Source organism: Bremia lactucae (genome assembly GCF_004359215.1).
Source record: "Bremia lactucae strain SF5 chromosome Unknown BlacSF5_NotPlaced_200_SHOA01000120.1_2678225bp, whole genome shotgun sequence".
Taxonomy (NCBI): domain Eukaryota; phylum Oomycota; class Peronosporomycetes; order Peronosporales; family Peronosporaceae; genus Bremia; species Bremia lactucae.
Window position 1 is genome coordinate 1,041,801 of NW_027152213.1, and position 15,729 is coordinate 1,057,529.

Genomic DNA, 15,729 nt, shown 5'->3' on the forward strand with positions numbered 1-15,729 from the left:
CTATCGGTCGGATTCCTCCCACTACATACAGGACTTGGAGAGCGAGGGACATCACGCGAGTAACGTGGATCCCTCAGCATTATCCTTATAAAGAGGTTCAAGCGAGTCTTCAGGCGTTCCTTACCCTGACGAGCCTTCTCGGACATCAATGAGATCCGAGGTCAGTCGTGAGACTTGACTCTCGAGATCTGCAATACGTCGTTCAGCAGCATGCGACTGAACGGACGAAGGTAAGGCAGCCGCGATTAGGTGGACGAGATCGCCGCTCCTATCGGGCGCCACCGGCACTAATGGATGCGGGTGGGAATCAACGCTTCCTTGTTGGAAGGTTGCTTGCCCACCGCTCCGTGACGCAAGGGTACCAGATCCTCGTCCAATGGAAAGGTTACCCGAAGAGTTTTGACTCTTGGGAACCGATCGATACCCTACGTATTGATGTGCGCGGCTTGGTGGCTGCCTATGAAAAGGAGCACCAGCTGAGGCCTCTTCGCTAGTCTCAAATGGACTAGCAGAAGTAGCGTTGTGAGAAGAAACAGGGGTTACAGTACCGCCCATGATTTCTTTCACACGCAAGCGGGCGAAATTAATTCGCTGCGACCGCTGTTTCATCCCATCGAAATGCGGATAAATGCGGCGCAGGAATTCCGCTTCGTATTGATAGGGCGTTTCATTCGAACGCAACAGGACCGAGATCGGGAAAATACGCCCAAGCAATTTTCCCTGAGCCCTCCATGATTTAAGGCCGCCATGATAGTAATGTGCGTCTACAAGAGCGCGCTCTAGGAGCGACGCTCTTGGCCCGATTAAACGAGGCCATTCAGATGGAGGGGGCATCTTTGAAATGCCACCTGTCACATAGCCACGTTCTAAACGACTGGCTTGTGACACCGACTGAGCACGTTCACGTGTCGTCGGCGGAGCTTTAGGCTCCGAATCCTCTATGTCAGAACCATTATGAAGTATGGTCTGACCATAAGGCGTTGTGATTATACCCAACGGAGAAGCGGCTGCGCCTTTATGGGCAGCGCTCTCATTACCTGTCGCTGATTTCCAGCGCAGACGACGAGACAGCATTCGTAAATGCTGCTGTCTCCATGTTGTGAGCCATGAGAGATGTTTGGATGGGCAATAATGCCGCATCATCACTCCTCATGAGCTCGTTGTCCGCATCACTACTATGAGGTGACGGCAACGGTGTCGACTCATTGTAGTCGACAATGAGCGACGGATCAACATCCTCACTGTTAAAGTGGGATGGATCCTTTAGCCCTGTTAACGCGACAGCAGCTGTGGCTGTCGGCGTTCCGACTAAGGCATTAGACGCGACCGGCGAATGAACGCGGCGCGGCGCGTGCGCTTAGTGTGAGGTTGAGTGGGCGTCTTCGCAGACGACCCACCAACGTGGCCTCGTTTAGGTGGCATCTTTGGCGCCGTGTATGGAAACACGTGCGCTAGAGTGATTGAGTGAACTAGCGGCGCTTAAAGCTGCTCGCAATTCCTCGCTCCTATTTGACGTATTTAAAAATGTAAATTCGTTCTTAAAGGGGGGTGATGTAACGGGCTAAAGTTGCCCTAATGTTACACAGTCCCCGTTAAGTACATTTGATGTACTTAAGGAAATGGTCACTTACTAAATAATAGTACTAGACCCAGCACTCGGGTGTGGTTCACATTTGTGACCAACCCTTGTGTATGTGATGCACATAGGTGCATTCACATTAGGAGGGATGACGCCCAGCGTCATCCGTTACGCGAGGTATCTAGAAAGATACGCTTGCAATACATATTAAAATGTTATCGATAAAGATGACATTTTTTGGTAAAATAGGTATTTATATTTAATACGATTAAATATAAATCAGTCTGAAAACTACTTCCTACTTGGTAAGTGCGCACGAGGAGCCGGATTACCGCTCCCGTGACGACACTTAACCAGAGTACTTAGTGTGTTGGGTGACGTCGCTAACGCGCCCACCACAACCACCTCACTGCATGCAAGAAAAGCAGCTTAAACCGCTTCCTCGCTGTGCTAGGGTGTGTGTATAAGTAGAGCATGGCCGCATTACGACGTGCCCGCCTACAGCGTCACGACATCTGAAAGCCGCTTGCTGAAGTTGTGTCGATTGTTTCAGCTCACATTTGTTGCATTTTCTGTGGTGTTTCTTTAAATTATCACCTGGTTGTTGAATTTTTCATTCCGTGTTGTCTTACTCGGATTTTCGCCTTTTTCGATTTACGTCTGGTTTTGTGGATTTTTTTTTCGATTTCGCTCTGTGGATTTTCCGCCGTCTTTCTTTTTCTTACGTTTGGTTTATGAAGTTGTTAAAACCTCAAGGATGGCTCTTGGACGCCATTACTATAAAGCTTATGGAAATGGTTATCAAGCAGCGACAAATTCTTGAAGCCATGGCCAAGTGTGAGGTAAACGTTGAAAGGATCAGCTTACCTCAATGTCACGGCAACATGGGAGAGTCTGTTTTTTTTGTATTTCGAACAACTTACTCAAAACTTTGACGCAAAGTATGTTGATTGGCGCGATATCAGTCAAAGCTCTCGAATTTTGGCAGTTACTACCGCCAACTTCAAGGGAAAAGCTGCAGCCTGGTACAGGTTGAATGAGCGATACATTAAGGACTGCAAGACCTTATCGCGCAGGTTACTGACGCATTTGTACCCCCTGATCTGCGAGAACGCTTGCGTGATCAATTGTACGCGCTCAAGCAAAAAAGTTGCCCAACCTTAAAAATATACATTTAGCGTTTTCGTGATGCTATCATGCAAGTTACGTAGATGAGCGAGTGTGACAGAATCACGTACTTAGGGCGAGGCCTTCTTAATCCCACTCGTGAAGAAGTACAATACGTCGGTGTGCTATATTATCTTAAGCTATGAAGATTGCGTTGGAATATGATCGATCGCATAATGTTCGTGAAAGAGTTGTCGCTCGCCAGTATATTCGCAGGACCGATCACGTGAATCTTCAAGTCAGCATTATTGTTATCAACCACCAGCGCGTGCTCAGGAAAATGACCCAGACCCAATGTAGATCGACTCAGGATTGATACGACACCGTCGTTCCTCATCATCTTCAGTATCTTCGTCGAAGAAATGTCGCTATTGCAAGAAGCCCGGTCATGTCATCGAGCAATGTTACAATTACAAAAAATACAAGGAGAAGCATGCTCATAAAAATTAATCAAATCAATCGGCCGCTAGCATCATTGCTTTCGCATCTTATGTGGTGACAAACTCTTCACCTTCTATAGCGCGCTCAGTGGAAGAAGGATAAATTATCGAAGTGAAAGAGATATCGACATCGGATGTGAAACCGGTACATCCATAGAATGAATTTGTTCGTAAACAAGGAATTGTCAACGGAACACCTGTCACTGCCATGTTTGACAGTGATGCAACCTGTAATGTTGTTTGTCCAGGTTTGGTTGTGAATATGACACACTGTGGTGTCTGTCAAGTCACAAGATTTAATGGAACTTCAACTCGAGCTCGTTCTATTAAGATAGGTATTGCAACTTTCTTACTTGATCGATACAAATTATGATATTCACAAGTCAGGAAGTGAGGGTCAAGTCTTGTGCATCTTAATCTAAAGAGTTAAAGTTTCCATCTTGTGCATTACAAAATGAAGAAACTTTGTCGTTGCTAGAGATGTCATACCGTATTCGTTACAAATATTGACATTCTGCACTCTACATTCGTATTAACTCACGAGCAAGTTAATTTGAGCTGCTGCCATTGGGCTCTGCTCATGATGTGATCTTAAATTATTGTGGTTTACCAAGTATCAACCTCAGTTTAGCTGGTCTTCTCGTGACATTTCGTTTCCGCACGATTGTGTATCGTCGATGAGCAGTAATCGGGAACCATATACTGAGATAGCTGTAGAAATTGCGGCTGGGGACTTTAAGCGCGAAGTCAAGAAAAACGAGTACGATGAAGTTTACCCTGTGAGATCTGTGCGGTTATGCCAATAATTGGTTCCGTACCACAACTGATCAGTACTCGTTTAAGAAGTTCAAAGATGTTTCTCCAGAGACACTTCCGGATGAACTTTCACCTTCGCGTCGGGTTGATTATGATCTTACAATGAAACCGGATGCTGTACCTAACAACCGTGCTCCGTTTCGTCAATCCGAAGTCGAACAGGATGCACTTAATATGTTCGTGTCAGAAAAGCTTAAGAAAGGTTGGATCGAGATTTCAGATTCTCCCTGGGTATCGAATATATTTGGTGTCCCCATTACTGAGAACAAAATATCACGATTCGAGTGGGTACGCTCAGACAATGCGTATTTGCCTCTTCGCTGGGTCATTGAATATCGTTACGTTAATACGCAGACGATTATTCCGAAGTTCCACTTCCTCGCATCGAGGAACTTTTTGATCAGATGTGTGGCTGTGTCATCTTTTCAGTTCTGGATACGACTCAAGGATATCGTCAAGTGCGGTTTACATCTAAAAGTCGCAGTATACTGCCTTTCGAACACATGCTGACACCTTTCAGTGATGTGTAGTTCCTATGGGACTGGCTGGTATGCCTGGTGTTTGGTCTCGTCTCATAGGAGTACTTTCTGCGAAATACAAATTTATTGCCGTCTTTTTAGATGGTATCTGTGTGTTTACCAGTTTAGACGCAAACGTTGAACATCTTCGAGTTATTTTTGAGGTTCTTCGAAGTGAAAAATTATTTTGTCATCAGTTTGCATGTCATTTTGGCCAGTTGGAAGCGAAGTTTCTTTGACATTCGATTTCGGCTAAATGACTTACTGTGGGCACTTCCAAGACAGAAGCCATCGCAAAGTGGCCGATTTCTACCAACCAAATAGAGCTTTTAAGTTTCTTAGGTTTGGCTGGTTTTTATATTCGTTTCATTCGTGAGTACGCAACTCATGCGCTATCTCTTGGTTCTCTTATCAAGCAGGATCATGTTTGCGATTGGAAGAATGAGCAGACTCGTGCTGTTGAGCAAATCAAGAACGCTCTTCAAGACGCCCTGTCTTGAAATTGTATGGTCATGCAAACGAGTTCTTGTGTTCACTAATGCCTCTTGCTATTGTATTGGTGGTGTTCTGTACTGATTGTGATCATTACAATGCTTTCTTTTCTAAGAAGTTGGGAATTCATGGGCTTAATTGGCCGACGCATAAAAGAACTTTACGCGATTAAGCTTGCATTGGAAAAGTGGCGCCATTACCTTTATGGTCGTGAATTTGACATCTATACCGGCAACAGTGCATGCAGATGGTTTTTGCATCATCGTAAAGTTTCGCCAAAGCTGGCGCATTTTTGACGTTCTTTGCGCAATTTACATTCAAGCATCACGTTCAAGGATCCAGCAACGTCAAGAGAATGTGCACCATTTAAACGTTTTTGCTGATGCTTTATCACGTCAACCTTTAGATGAGTCAATGGAAACTGTGTCTCTAGTTAGCCGAGATATAATGAGAAAGGGGGGCACATTGTAAATATTAGAAAAAAAGGGTAGATTAGAAATTTTGAGTCAAAAGAGGCCTTTAATGAAAATTTTCTAATTATATTAGGGATCTAACCGGTATAGCCTACACATTCTAATTTAGTTATCTTTCTCTGGATTGATGAGAGTCGTGACATGGTGAAATGGGTAGCGTATCGGGGCACCTTTGGCTAATATTTCTCAGTACTGGCTAAATTACACTGATAACAGTGAAGGTAAGGTGCCATGCTTCACGTACACGACGTGCAGACGATAGTTTTAGGTTGCTGCTAAGAGTTCTTAGCAACACGATAGAAATTCGCATGTAATTATGTGGACACACATACGCGTCATCGTATGCGACTTGATGAAAAGCAAATTATTGTGTTTGAAATATAATGAATCAGGATGCTTGGATTGTTCAGCAAAATCGGGACAAGTACGATATTCATCAGCAAATTCCTTCAAACCAATTAAACCAACCAAGCGAGCTCCAATTTTGAGATTGTTGTGTCACATTGACAGCAATAGATGAATGCTGCTCGATAGCATATGCTGCTCGATAGCGTTAACAGAACGGCAATAAGCGTATGCTGCTCGATAGCGTTAACAGAACGGCAATGGTCCAGCTGTACATGTCCTTTGTTGTGATAAGCTGTAAATCGACAGGAGTAAAACTGCTAGAAGCACCCTCCTCCCCAACAAAATGAAAACGTGAGGATGAATTCGCGCGACCTCGGTCTTAATGGTCTTCAGTGAAATTCTTCAGTCATGATCGCTCTCTCATGGCATCAACGTGAGCTTCGCCTTCAAATATTCTGAATCGAGTAACCAACGGACGATAGTGTATAAGCCTCTTCGCGATACAAGGCCGACGTGATGCGAGGATTGCGGACGTAGTTGTCCTCTTGATTTGATTGGTAACGCGCTCTTGTCCGATGGTCGTGATTTCTTTGATTGATGATGCGCTCCTGTCTGATGATCGTCGACAACAAGCTATAATCGACCAGGTTGCGGTTAATTTGAGCTCCCTGACGATTGAAAATGCAGATCTTTGCAATCGAATTGCGGCGCAGGTATGCAGAAATCAAATGGCTTGAAGGAATAAAGAAGGAAGCGCTTGCTGCCACGAATGAAGACAACCTAGCACATTCTGTATCATCACAGCAGTTGCTTGAGAATGAAGCCTCTCGTGTGATATTATCGACACAAGCCACGAGAAATGTCGGCATCACATGCTAGGAAATATAAAATATCTGTTATTTAAAGATTTCTTAGCTTTTTTTTGTCATTTTGCCTGTCATGTTTCATCCAACATGGGCCTGTTGATTGAAGAAGGAGGGAGCTTTTCAGCCCCTCAAGAAGGCTATCACGCAACGGGTGAAGGGTTGATTTATTTGAGTGGCCTTGAATGGAGAGCGATCAAACAAATGAGATCGGTCGTAGGTGGGCCACTTGCTGGCGCCATGATGTAACTCTGGGCAGAGATGAACAGCAGGCGGCATAGCCGTGTTCATACAACACGAACTCGACGGGGCCCGAGACAAAGTAGCCCTGCTTCACCAGCAAGGATCTCAACACGCGGGGGTGTTGAGAGAACAGGGTGCTTAACAATTGGAACTGTTAAGACAACAGCATGTGAATGCTGCTTATGGGCCGACGCTTCCACATCGACTCGAAAGCTTAAGGACAGAAATGTCTTAGCTTAAGGCAGTCGAAGGCGACTCCCATTTGAAATGGTTCGTCGCATAGAAGCTCGTTGTATCAGTGACGATGCGACGAAAGTGGCATTTGGCATGTCCAACTTAGCCGGACGTGCCAAATCTTGGGCCTTGAGGCTCAAGCTTCAATGTTCATTCGTCTTTGGGTCGAAAGAAGTCTTTAAGACCCGGCTCAGGCGAACATTTGAGCCGCCACGTGCCGAATTCAGGGCTCAAGCCGAGCTTCTGGATTTGAAGCAGGGCAAGCGTGATCTACACGCTTGTGTCTAACATTCACGATATCTGGTTAGTTGCAATGTTTGTCATCCAATTGATGACCAACACAGGTAACTGTGTTTATTAAAGGTCTTGCAGACAGCCCTGTTATGACCCACCTGATCTGGCTAGAATTAGAGTCGCTCGACCAAGCGATCTCTAAAGTGGAACAGGAGGACTTCAGTCTTAAACAGGCTTTTGTCCACTCTGGTGCATATAGTTCACCGAGACGACAAGAAAACGGGGGTCCAGAACCAGTCCACGCACGTTCCATCCAAAATTGACATGTTGGACGAAGAAGAAGGGAGCTTTCAAGCCCCATGGATCTCTCGTGAAACATTTGCATTACCAACAGCCGCGCTATCCGTGGAGCTGCCAGCTTAGCGGGCTCACGGGCCACGCGCACATACTTATTTGTCGCCATGTTGATTTTGATCAAAATCAATAATACAAATGAAATCGGAATTTTAATTAAAAATAATGCAAAATTACAGGGAAAGACATAATAGTATTTCCTGTCACCCTACATCAGCCACTATAGTGACTGTTGGTTGGGGGTTGATGTAACGGGGTGTCCCGTTACATAAGTATAATTTCCCACAAGAAAAATAATAAATGTTACTTCCTATGAAAGGAAATAAATAAAGAAGTACAAAGTTATTTTCTCGATTAATTTTGACTTAAATAGTTCCAATACTACCAAATTGGGTACTATTGATGCAATAAGACTTTAGCTCTATCGATTGGTTGATTTAAGTCTAAATTAACCCCGCCAATTGTTATAAGACACGATTGTGAGGTGCGCAAGGAGGGGACATGCGTAATTAGATATTAATATAACAAGTTCAGTAGTAGATAGAAGATCGTTACGTAGAAAACTAAATATATAATCAGTGCCATTTGGGAGCGCGCACCCTCTTTGATAACCAGCACTTACCCACCCCCCATTCATTGGTTCAATTCTAGAGTTAATACTACGCCACAAACAATTTTTTTGTGGCATCACTACCGCATTACCGCCACCACCGCCGCACTGTATCAACAGCAGAAAACGACAGCATAAATCTTTACACGCAATCCTGCCATAATTGTAGAAATAGACTATATGATGAAGTATACTACTGCGTGGATGAGGGTATAGCTGCGCGCTGTCGAAAGGTTCGGGCGTTATGTCCTGTCATCTTGCACACGCTACACTTGCGTACCACCTCTGCTAAAGCAGCTTCTACACGTTCAAAGGCAGATGGCAAGCGCTAGGTTGATCCGCTTGGCCGACCTCGTCCACGTTGCACAGAGGCTCCTCGATCACTGGAAGGTTACTTAATTTTCGGATACCATCAAGTAATTGTCGCTTACGGTGGTTTGACGCACCAGCATGGTATACTTCCTGCAGCCTACGAAGCTCGACTTCAACAGGCGCATGGGCCGGAGCAACTGACATTACAGCGGGTGCCGGTACCGATGCCTCCAACCACCATTGCCGATCAAAGTCGTTGACTTGTAGTGGTTGAGTGCGTCTTCGGAACTGGTGCGCGCACGGGATGCCCATTGTTGAAGCGTAAAGACCTTGGCAAATGGTATTGCCATCGCGTTGCTTAAACTGCGACTCTGCTTGATGTAAAGCGTAAACCGAAATCTTGCCTGTCACAGCTACAAACATGGGCCCATGCAAAGGTTCACGTGCCCACACTTCCTGGCCTGTTGATGTTGAATCTTTGTCGATTGATCGGCACAAGAGTGTTTGATTGCTGCGTCACTGTCAAGAGATCTCCTGGGCAATGTCAAAGCAATAATCAGACACGCCTTCAAGATATTACTGCCAAAATTTACCTGTTGACACAGCAATGCAAGTATTTGGTGCCGCGTGCGCACTCTCCACCCGTGTCGTATTTACGTGACCATATTGCCCCACATTCCACAACCAGGCAGCAACAAATCTGAAATTAAGGCAATTCTAAGTAGGCAATAAAACATCAAAGAGTCCATAACCGTACTGACCTTTCCTTGAAGCACAGCCACGTTGTTGACAGATAATGCCAGACGTGCAACGGGATCAACTGCTTCGAATAGCTGGCTTGTCTGTAGTAGTCTTGCTCTGTCGAATTGTCTCGACTCCGAGACAGCAGAGACGTGAAGCGTCTATAACGTCACACAGTGATACGAGCGAGCAGTTGCATACGCTTGTAAGTGATGCGACCGGTAACATCGAATGAGAAGTTAGCCTTGAGGCAATCCCTTCGTTACATGCTCTTTTAAAGTTAGATAAAATGTCTGTTAATGAGGTCGGCCGAGCCTTAAAGGCTGGTGACTCACGGTGTCGAATGGGAAGATTAACTTTTGCGTACCATTCCAGCCTCGAGCTTAGCACGGAAGAAATCGTCAATGACGTCAAATTATTCCTTTGGGAAGGCCACCGTCGTGAAACACAGTATTTGGTTCCAATAACTAAGTCAATTTCATGACCGACACCTCTATCTGGAGGTAAAACCGATAGTGGATTGGCACGCACCACATCTTGAAATCCTTAGTAAGGAATGGAAAGAATCCGCGGGATTCTTAAGGATAGATGTTCCACTTTGCGCACTAATTGCAGCTTTGTGTCGGCCAGGACGGCTTCATATAGAAGCAATGATGAGTTTAATTCAATAATTGGTCGAATAATCACCATCTCCGAACATTTTGTGTCAAACTGTCAAACGGTAAATGGCACATTGTACAGGCTTAATAATAAGCTTAATGCTGTTGTTATCCAGCACAAACCCCCATTCCTAGAAAGGATTTTCTTCAGAACAATATGGTGGGATGTACAATGTACAGTGCACTTGACTTAGTCGATGGTTATTACCAACTGCTCATGCGAGCTAGTGATCTCCCGCTTACAGTGGTTAGCACCCCAAGCGGTATGTTGTGGAAGTGATTAGATATGCCACAAGGGCTCTCCAACGCCCCGGCTACATTTAATCGTCTTGTGACGCAACTATTCCGCCCTCATTGAGGTTATGCAAAGACTTGTTTTCATGACATTTGTCCAAAGTCGTGCAGAGCAGGGTTGTTCGGATGTGGTAAACCACATAGACCATTTGCCAGCGGTGCTCGAGGTATGTGTACAAACAAATTGTATGTCAATGCATCAAAATGCAATTTTTGGCGCAAAAGAAATTCCTTTCTTAGGGTGCTTCATTGGGAAGCTAGGCCTTACAGCGGATCCCGCTAAGGTCAAAGCCATATTAGATTGGTTCTTTCCTAAACCAAAAGGATTTGCGTAAGTGGCTGGGTCTCGCCAATTATCTACACAAGTATAGCGAGAATTACGCTGATATGGCCAGGCCATTATCCAATCTACTTTAAAAGGACATAGATTGGTGCAGGACTAGCACCGAGAATGATGCTTTTAAAGCAGTAAAGATTAGCCTTATCCATGCCCCGTTTCTGGCTCTGCCAATTACAATTTGGCCTTTAGCGTGCATCGGATTTTGCCATCGGCAGTGCTCTATTAGAAGCAGATAATGATAGGCGAAAATAGGTAATTGCGTTCGAGTCGAGACAACTTAAAGCTGCGGAAAAGAACTACCCAGTTTATTGCGTGGAATAAAGTATGCTCTTGTCAAATTCAGAGTTCATCTGCTAGGCTTTAAGCCTTTTGTGATATATACAGATCACGCAACTTTGCGCACTGCGACTAAGTCGCCGCTTTTCACTCACAGAAATTGTCTCGATGGCTTTCATTTTTCCCCGAATACAATTTCGTAGTGAAAAATGATCTTGACAAGCAGAATGCTTTGGCTGATGCGTTATCACGTAGGCCGGATTATGATCTCTCACATTTAACAACTTTAACGTCGCCTTTACTGATTAAATCCTTTCGGCTTTCGTCAAGGATGACGAGTGTGTAGCCGTGCTGCGAGCTCTTAAGTGCATTGAATCAGACATTAAATTGTCGGCACGTTTGCGCGAGCTTGCATCAATTTCTCTATCAACAACGGCCTATTGCTTTATTGCACAGATGCTGCGGATGCTCCGCGCATCGTTGTTTCTCAAGATGAGGATTTAAAGTATCGAATCCTATATGAGGCACATGATACTGTTCTGAGTGGTCATCTCAGGCGAGAAAAGACCTGCGGCTCCGTTAGCCAGACTTATTGGTGACCCAAGCTTTACTAATGGGTAAGCACATACGGTCGCACATGCGAAACTTGCCAACGGGCTACACCATTGACTCATACTGCTGCGCCACTGGCCTGTCTGCCCGTACCCACAGGGTGTTGAGAGTCCATTAGTCTGGATTTCGAGTTTGGCCTACCGAAAGATTCGACCGGTAACACCGGCATCGTGGTATTTGTTGACCGGTTGAGCAAAATGGCTCATTTAGCAGCTGCGCCGGTTACCATTGATGGTGAAGGTACAGCAAGGCTGTTCATCGATCGCGTGTTTCGACAACACAGTTTGCCTGTGACAATTGTCACTGATCGAGAACCCGTTTCAGGGTAATTTCCGGAAGTTGATTTTTGGAGTGCTTGGCACCAGATTGAACATATGGACAGCGGACTATCCGCATACCGATGATCATACCGAACGTGTCAATCGCGTCATTGAAGACGTTCTGCTCAGCGTGTGTGCTGAGACGTTAAAGCGCTGGAGCACACTGCTCCCGGCAGTAAAGTTTGCGTTAATTAATGCTATACATGCCTCTACCGGCTATACACCGTTCTACGTAATCGGTATCACACACCCACGCATTCCGTTAACGATACCACTACGTAGTTCAAAGCTTGGTGGGGGAGAAGTAGCAGATAGGCTTGCGGGATATTAGTCTTATTACCGTTCAAAAACAAGATAGCTAATTTCACGCAACACGATTTAGTGTCTTGAGACATGTGCGTGACACAATGGCTGATAGCCAAGACAAACAGAAAGAACAAGCTGATGCCAAAGGCAGAAGCTGTATTGATTATACCGAGATTTATTGAGCGCTAAAATCTACCTACTAACTTGGTTTCTGCGATCTTCAAGACCAAATTGCACCCGCGCTTTATTGAACCATTTACGGTCGTGGCCAAAATAGGCCTAGCTTGCGCGCTAAGCCTTCCTAGCAAGCTGCGTACACACTTAGTGCTCTCCGTCGGCTTGCTTAGGCCATTTCGGGACCCTTCCCACTTGGACTTAAAGGCGCTTGTGCCTAGACAGGCAGTCGTGCCGCAGATTGCTTCATCCTCACCAGGATGTCCAACTGGCCCTTTACACGAGGTTGCTGACGTTTCAACGTTGAAAGACGGTTTTGGACCGCGTCAAAAGAGCCCTCAATCCGAGCAAAGCCCTCGCGAAGAAGTTGCACCTCGTGCTTTAAAGCATCAAACGCTTCCACCTAGATTTCGAATTCCTCCTGCGTTGCTCGATGAGCGAGTGAACCTTCAGTTTCACGTGTAGAAGCTCCTAAAGCGACGTCATCGCAAGGACCAATGCCAGTATCTGGTACAGTGGCTTTGGTATCCCTCTTCAAAAACTTTCCTGAGTGTGAGGTACCCCTTCGGCAAGATTGTTCGTACGCCGTCGACGTTTTTGAGCACCGCGCTCAGGGTCAGCTTGCGTCAAACGACGCTACTTACCAATAGAGGTCGGAAGAAATAGATCTATAGACTCAGAGCAACTTGATTCTGCGCGTACCACTGAAGCAATGGAGTGATGGCTAGATCTATCCTCGTTTTGAGGCATATACGTCGGACACGACTGACCTTTGGCCTTAAGCTTTGCAAAATCTAAGCGAAGCTTCCGTTGCAAACGAACATCAGCCACATCCACAGACTCTCTTGTAAACCAGATGTTACGAAGGCGGCGGGCCCGAGGGGTCCAGTTCTCAATCAAAGCATCGTTTTCACTTTTTGATTCGTTCGGAAACAGGACGATCGGAATTTCCCTCATTTAGGGCATCGAAGCCCCACGGGCCTGATCACGCAAACACGTCGAATACTGACGTCGCGTTATTACCTTGGGCGTAAGGCATCACTCACGAAGCGCGTCGCAGGCAGCGAGCTCTACGGCGTCCTCGCCTTGGGTTTGGAGGTTCAGATGGTCAAGCTGCAACTTGTAACCTCTTGGAGATGCTAAGTGGAGTTAATCGATATTCACTGTGAGCTTTTGCTTTCGCAAGGTCTGCAGCTTGACAAGAGCTTGTTCTTCTCTGATGATTGCCTGCTCTTGCTCTTCATCAAGTGATTCGTAATTATGTTGGACTCCGGGTCCGGTGTCCTGCGCAATGCAGCTAAAACATCCGCGGCACCAAGTCCTGGGAACGGAATTGGGGCCCGACGAGATTCGTTCACTCGACGAGGCGTGTAGGAGCCGCGCTCCTTTTCCTCAACCTCCGATGGAGGGTGACTTTCATAGTCTACCATCATTTCATTGTTAACGAATGAGCTAAGAATCTGGGACTCACGCTAGTTGTCATCAGACAAAGAAATGCAAAACACAACCGAACGGTTAGCTGTTTATATTCTAATCACAGAGAGGAAATGAAGCGAATGTTGTTACTTGGTGTCAAAAGAATGATGGAGGGCGTGTCATGGGGCACATTTTTAGTTGGTGCACCGTTGTTGTGGTACATTTACTTTACAAGTAAAATACCCTTATGTTTTATTTAAAAACCGTCGGTATAGCGACACCCCCATTTAGGTAGAGCGACACCCCTCTTCTGTACCAGCAGCTGGTACAGCTACTTTAATATATATTATGCACCAAAACGGAATTATACTTCAAATAACTCACTCAAATAACTCACCCCATTATTTTGTTGTTGCATAATCTACTCCCACTGCAATAATGTCTTTTAACTCACCTTCAAACTGCACCTATATTTTCCTTGAGCTTGCAGAGGAAGCAGTAAAAAAACTCGCCTTGCAGGAGGGTTATGCAATTAAGAGAAGGAGGTCCAAAAAAGATAGTTCTGACAATGTTAGAAAAGTTTGGCTTGGTTGTGCCCATGGTGAAACACACCAACCAATGGTTGCACAAGTTCGGAAGACAAGCACTCGATGTCTACTTTGTCCCTGGTCAACCCTCCTACAAAGGAGAAGCCAAGATGAATGGACTGCCACTGTTGCCAATGGCGAGCATAACCATGCAGCAGCAGCAAATGTGGTAGCTTATCCTGAGGCTCGCACTTTAACAACACAACAAGTGGAAACTGTTGCATTGATGAGTAAAAGTGGGGCCAAACCACTTGTTATAATGAAGGCACTAAAAGCACCCGATCAAACCTGTAGAGTCATGGGTCAGGATATTTACAACATCAGAAAGCAAGAGCAACAACAATTCCTTTTGGGTAGAACACCACTGGAAGCTCTTCTTGACACCCGTGGAGAAGAAGATGTTGACCATGCATTTGAGAGAAATTCAACATGACAACTCTCAAACCTTTTCATTGCCCCCAAAATATCCCATTCCATTATCAAAGATTTTGCCTCCGCCGATGTTTTGCTCATGGATTCCACTTACAAAACAGGCAAATTCAAAATGCCTTTGCTTCATGTGATGGGAGTAATATCAACACATCAATCTTTCTTCCTCTGCTAATGCTTTATGGTGCAGGAAACACAAGAAAATTATGTAAGGTGTTTGGAGCATATTGCCAAGTGCTTTGGAGAAAAGATATCCGGCCGTATCGTCATTGTAACAGACAGAGAGTTGGCATTGATGAAGGGAATAAGCATTGTGCTTCCATGTGCCATCAACTTGTTATGTACCTGGCATATTAACAAGAATGTCCTTGCAAATTTAAAGAGAAAATTTGGGACAACTGAAGCTTGGGAGGAATTTTGTACAAATTGACATAAACTCTGTGCGTTACCCACCGAGAATGCATATTTTGAGAATTGCCAAGAAGTTGAAAGGAAATATCCTTTGGGGTTTGCATACTTAAATGCAACCTGGTTGATACATAAGCAAAATGTGTGTTAGCATGGACAAAGTCTATCAAACACTATGGGCGTACAGCAACATCACGTGTGGAAGGTGGCCAAGCTACTATTAAAAAATGGATAGCAATTTTTGCTGGCAACTTACCAGTTGTCTATGAAAAGCTGCTGCTTACATGCCAGCAGCAGCAGGAGACTATCAGCTATCAGGTAGTTTATCATCAATCTCATGATTTGATCCAGTTGCGAAATGGATTCTGGACTGCAGTGAATAGAACGATATCTCATTTTGCTCTAAAAAGATTAGTTCTGCCTTACTACATGCCTTCCTGTCATAAGCTTATCTAACATTTTACTAAACACAGGTACATAATCA

General features: G+C 45.1%; 2 protein-coding genes across 2 annotated transcripts; both read left to right on the forward strand.

Moving 5' to 3' along the window:
• Window positions 1-2,522: 2,522 nt before the first annotated feature.
• CCR75_007342 (uncharacterized protein) lies at window positions 2,523-2,757 on the forward strand (the record flags this gene model as incomplete). The annotated part of the gene is made up of 2 exons (XM_067965403.1): window positions 2,523-2,604; window positions 2,633-2,757. The coding sequence occupies 2 exons, from the start codon at window positions 2,523-2,525 to the stop codon at window positions 2,755-2,757; spliced, it is 207 nt and encodes a 68-aa protein (XP_067814376.1).
• Window positions 2,758-3,344: 587 nt separating this feature from the next.
• On the forward strand, window positions 3,345-3,992 carry CCR75_007341 (uncharacterized protein; the record flags this gene model as incomplete). The annotated part of the gene is made up of 2 exons (XM_067965402.1): window positions 3,345-3,434; window positions 3,801-3,992. 2 exons carry the CDS (start codon window positions 3,345-3,347, stop codon window positions 3,990-3,992), a joined length of 282 nt encoding a protein of 93 aa, XP_067814570.1.
• Between the last annotated feature and the right edge of the window lie 11,737 nt (window positions 3,993-15,729).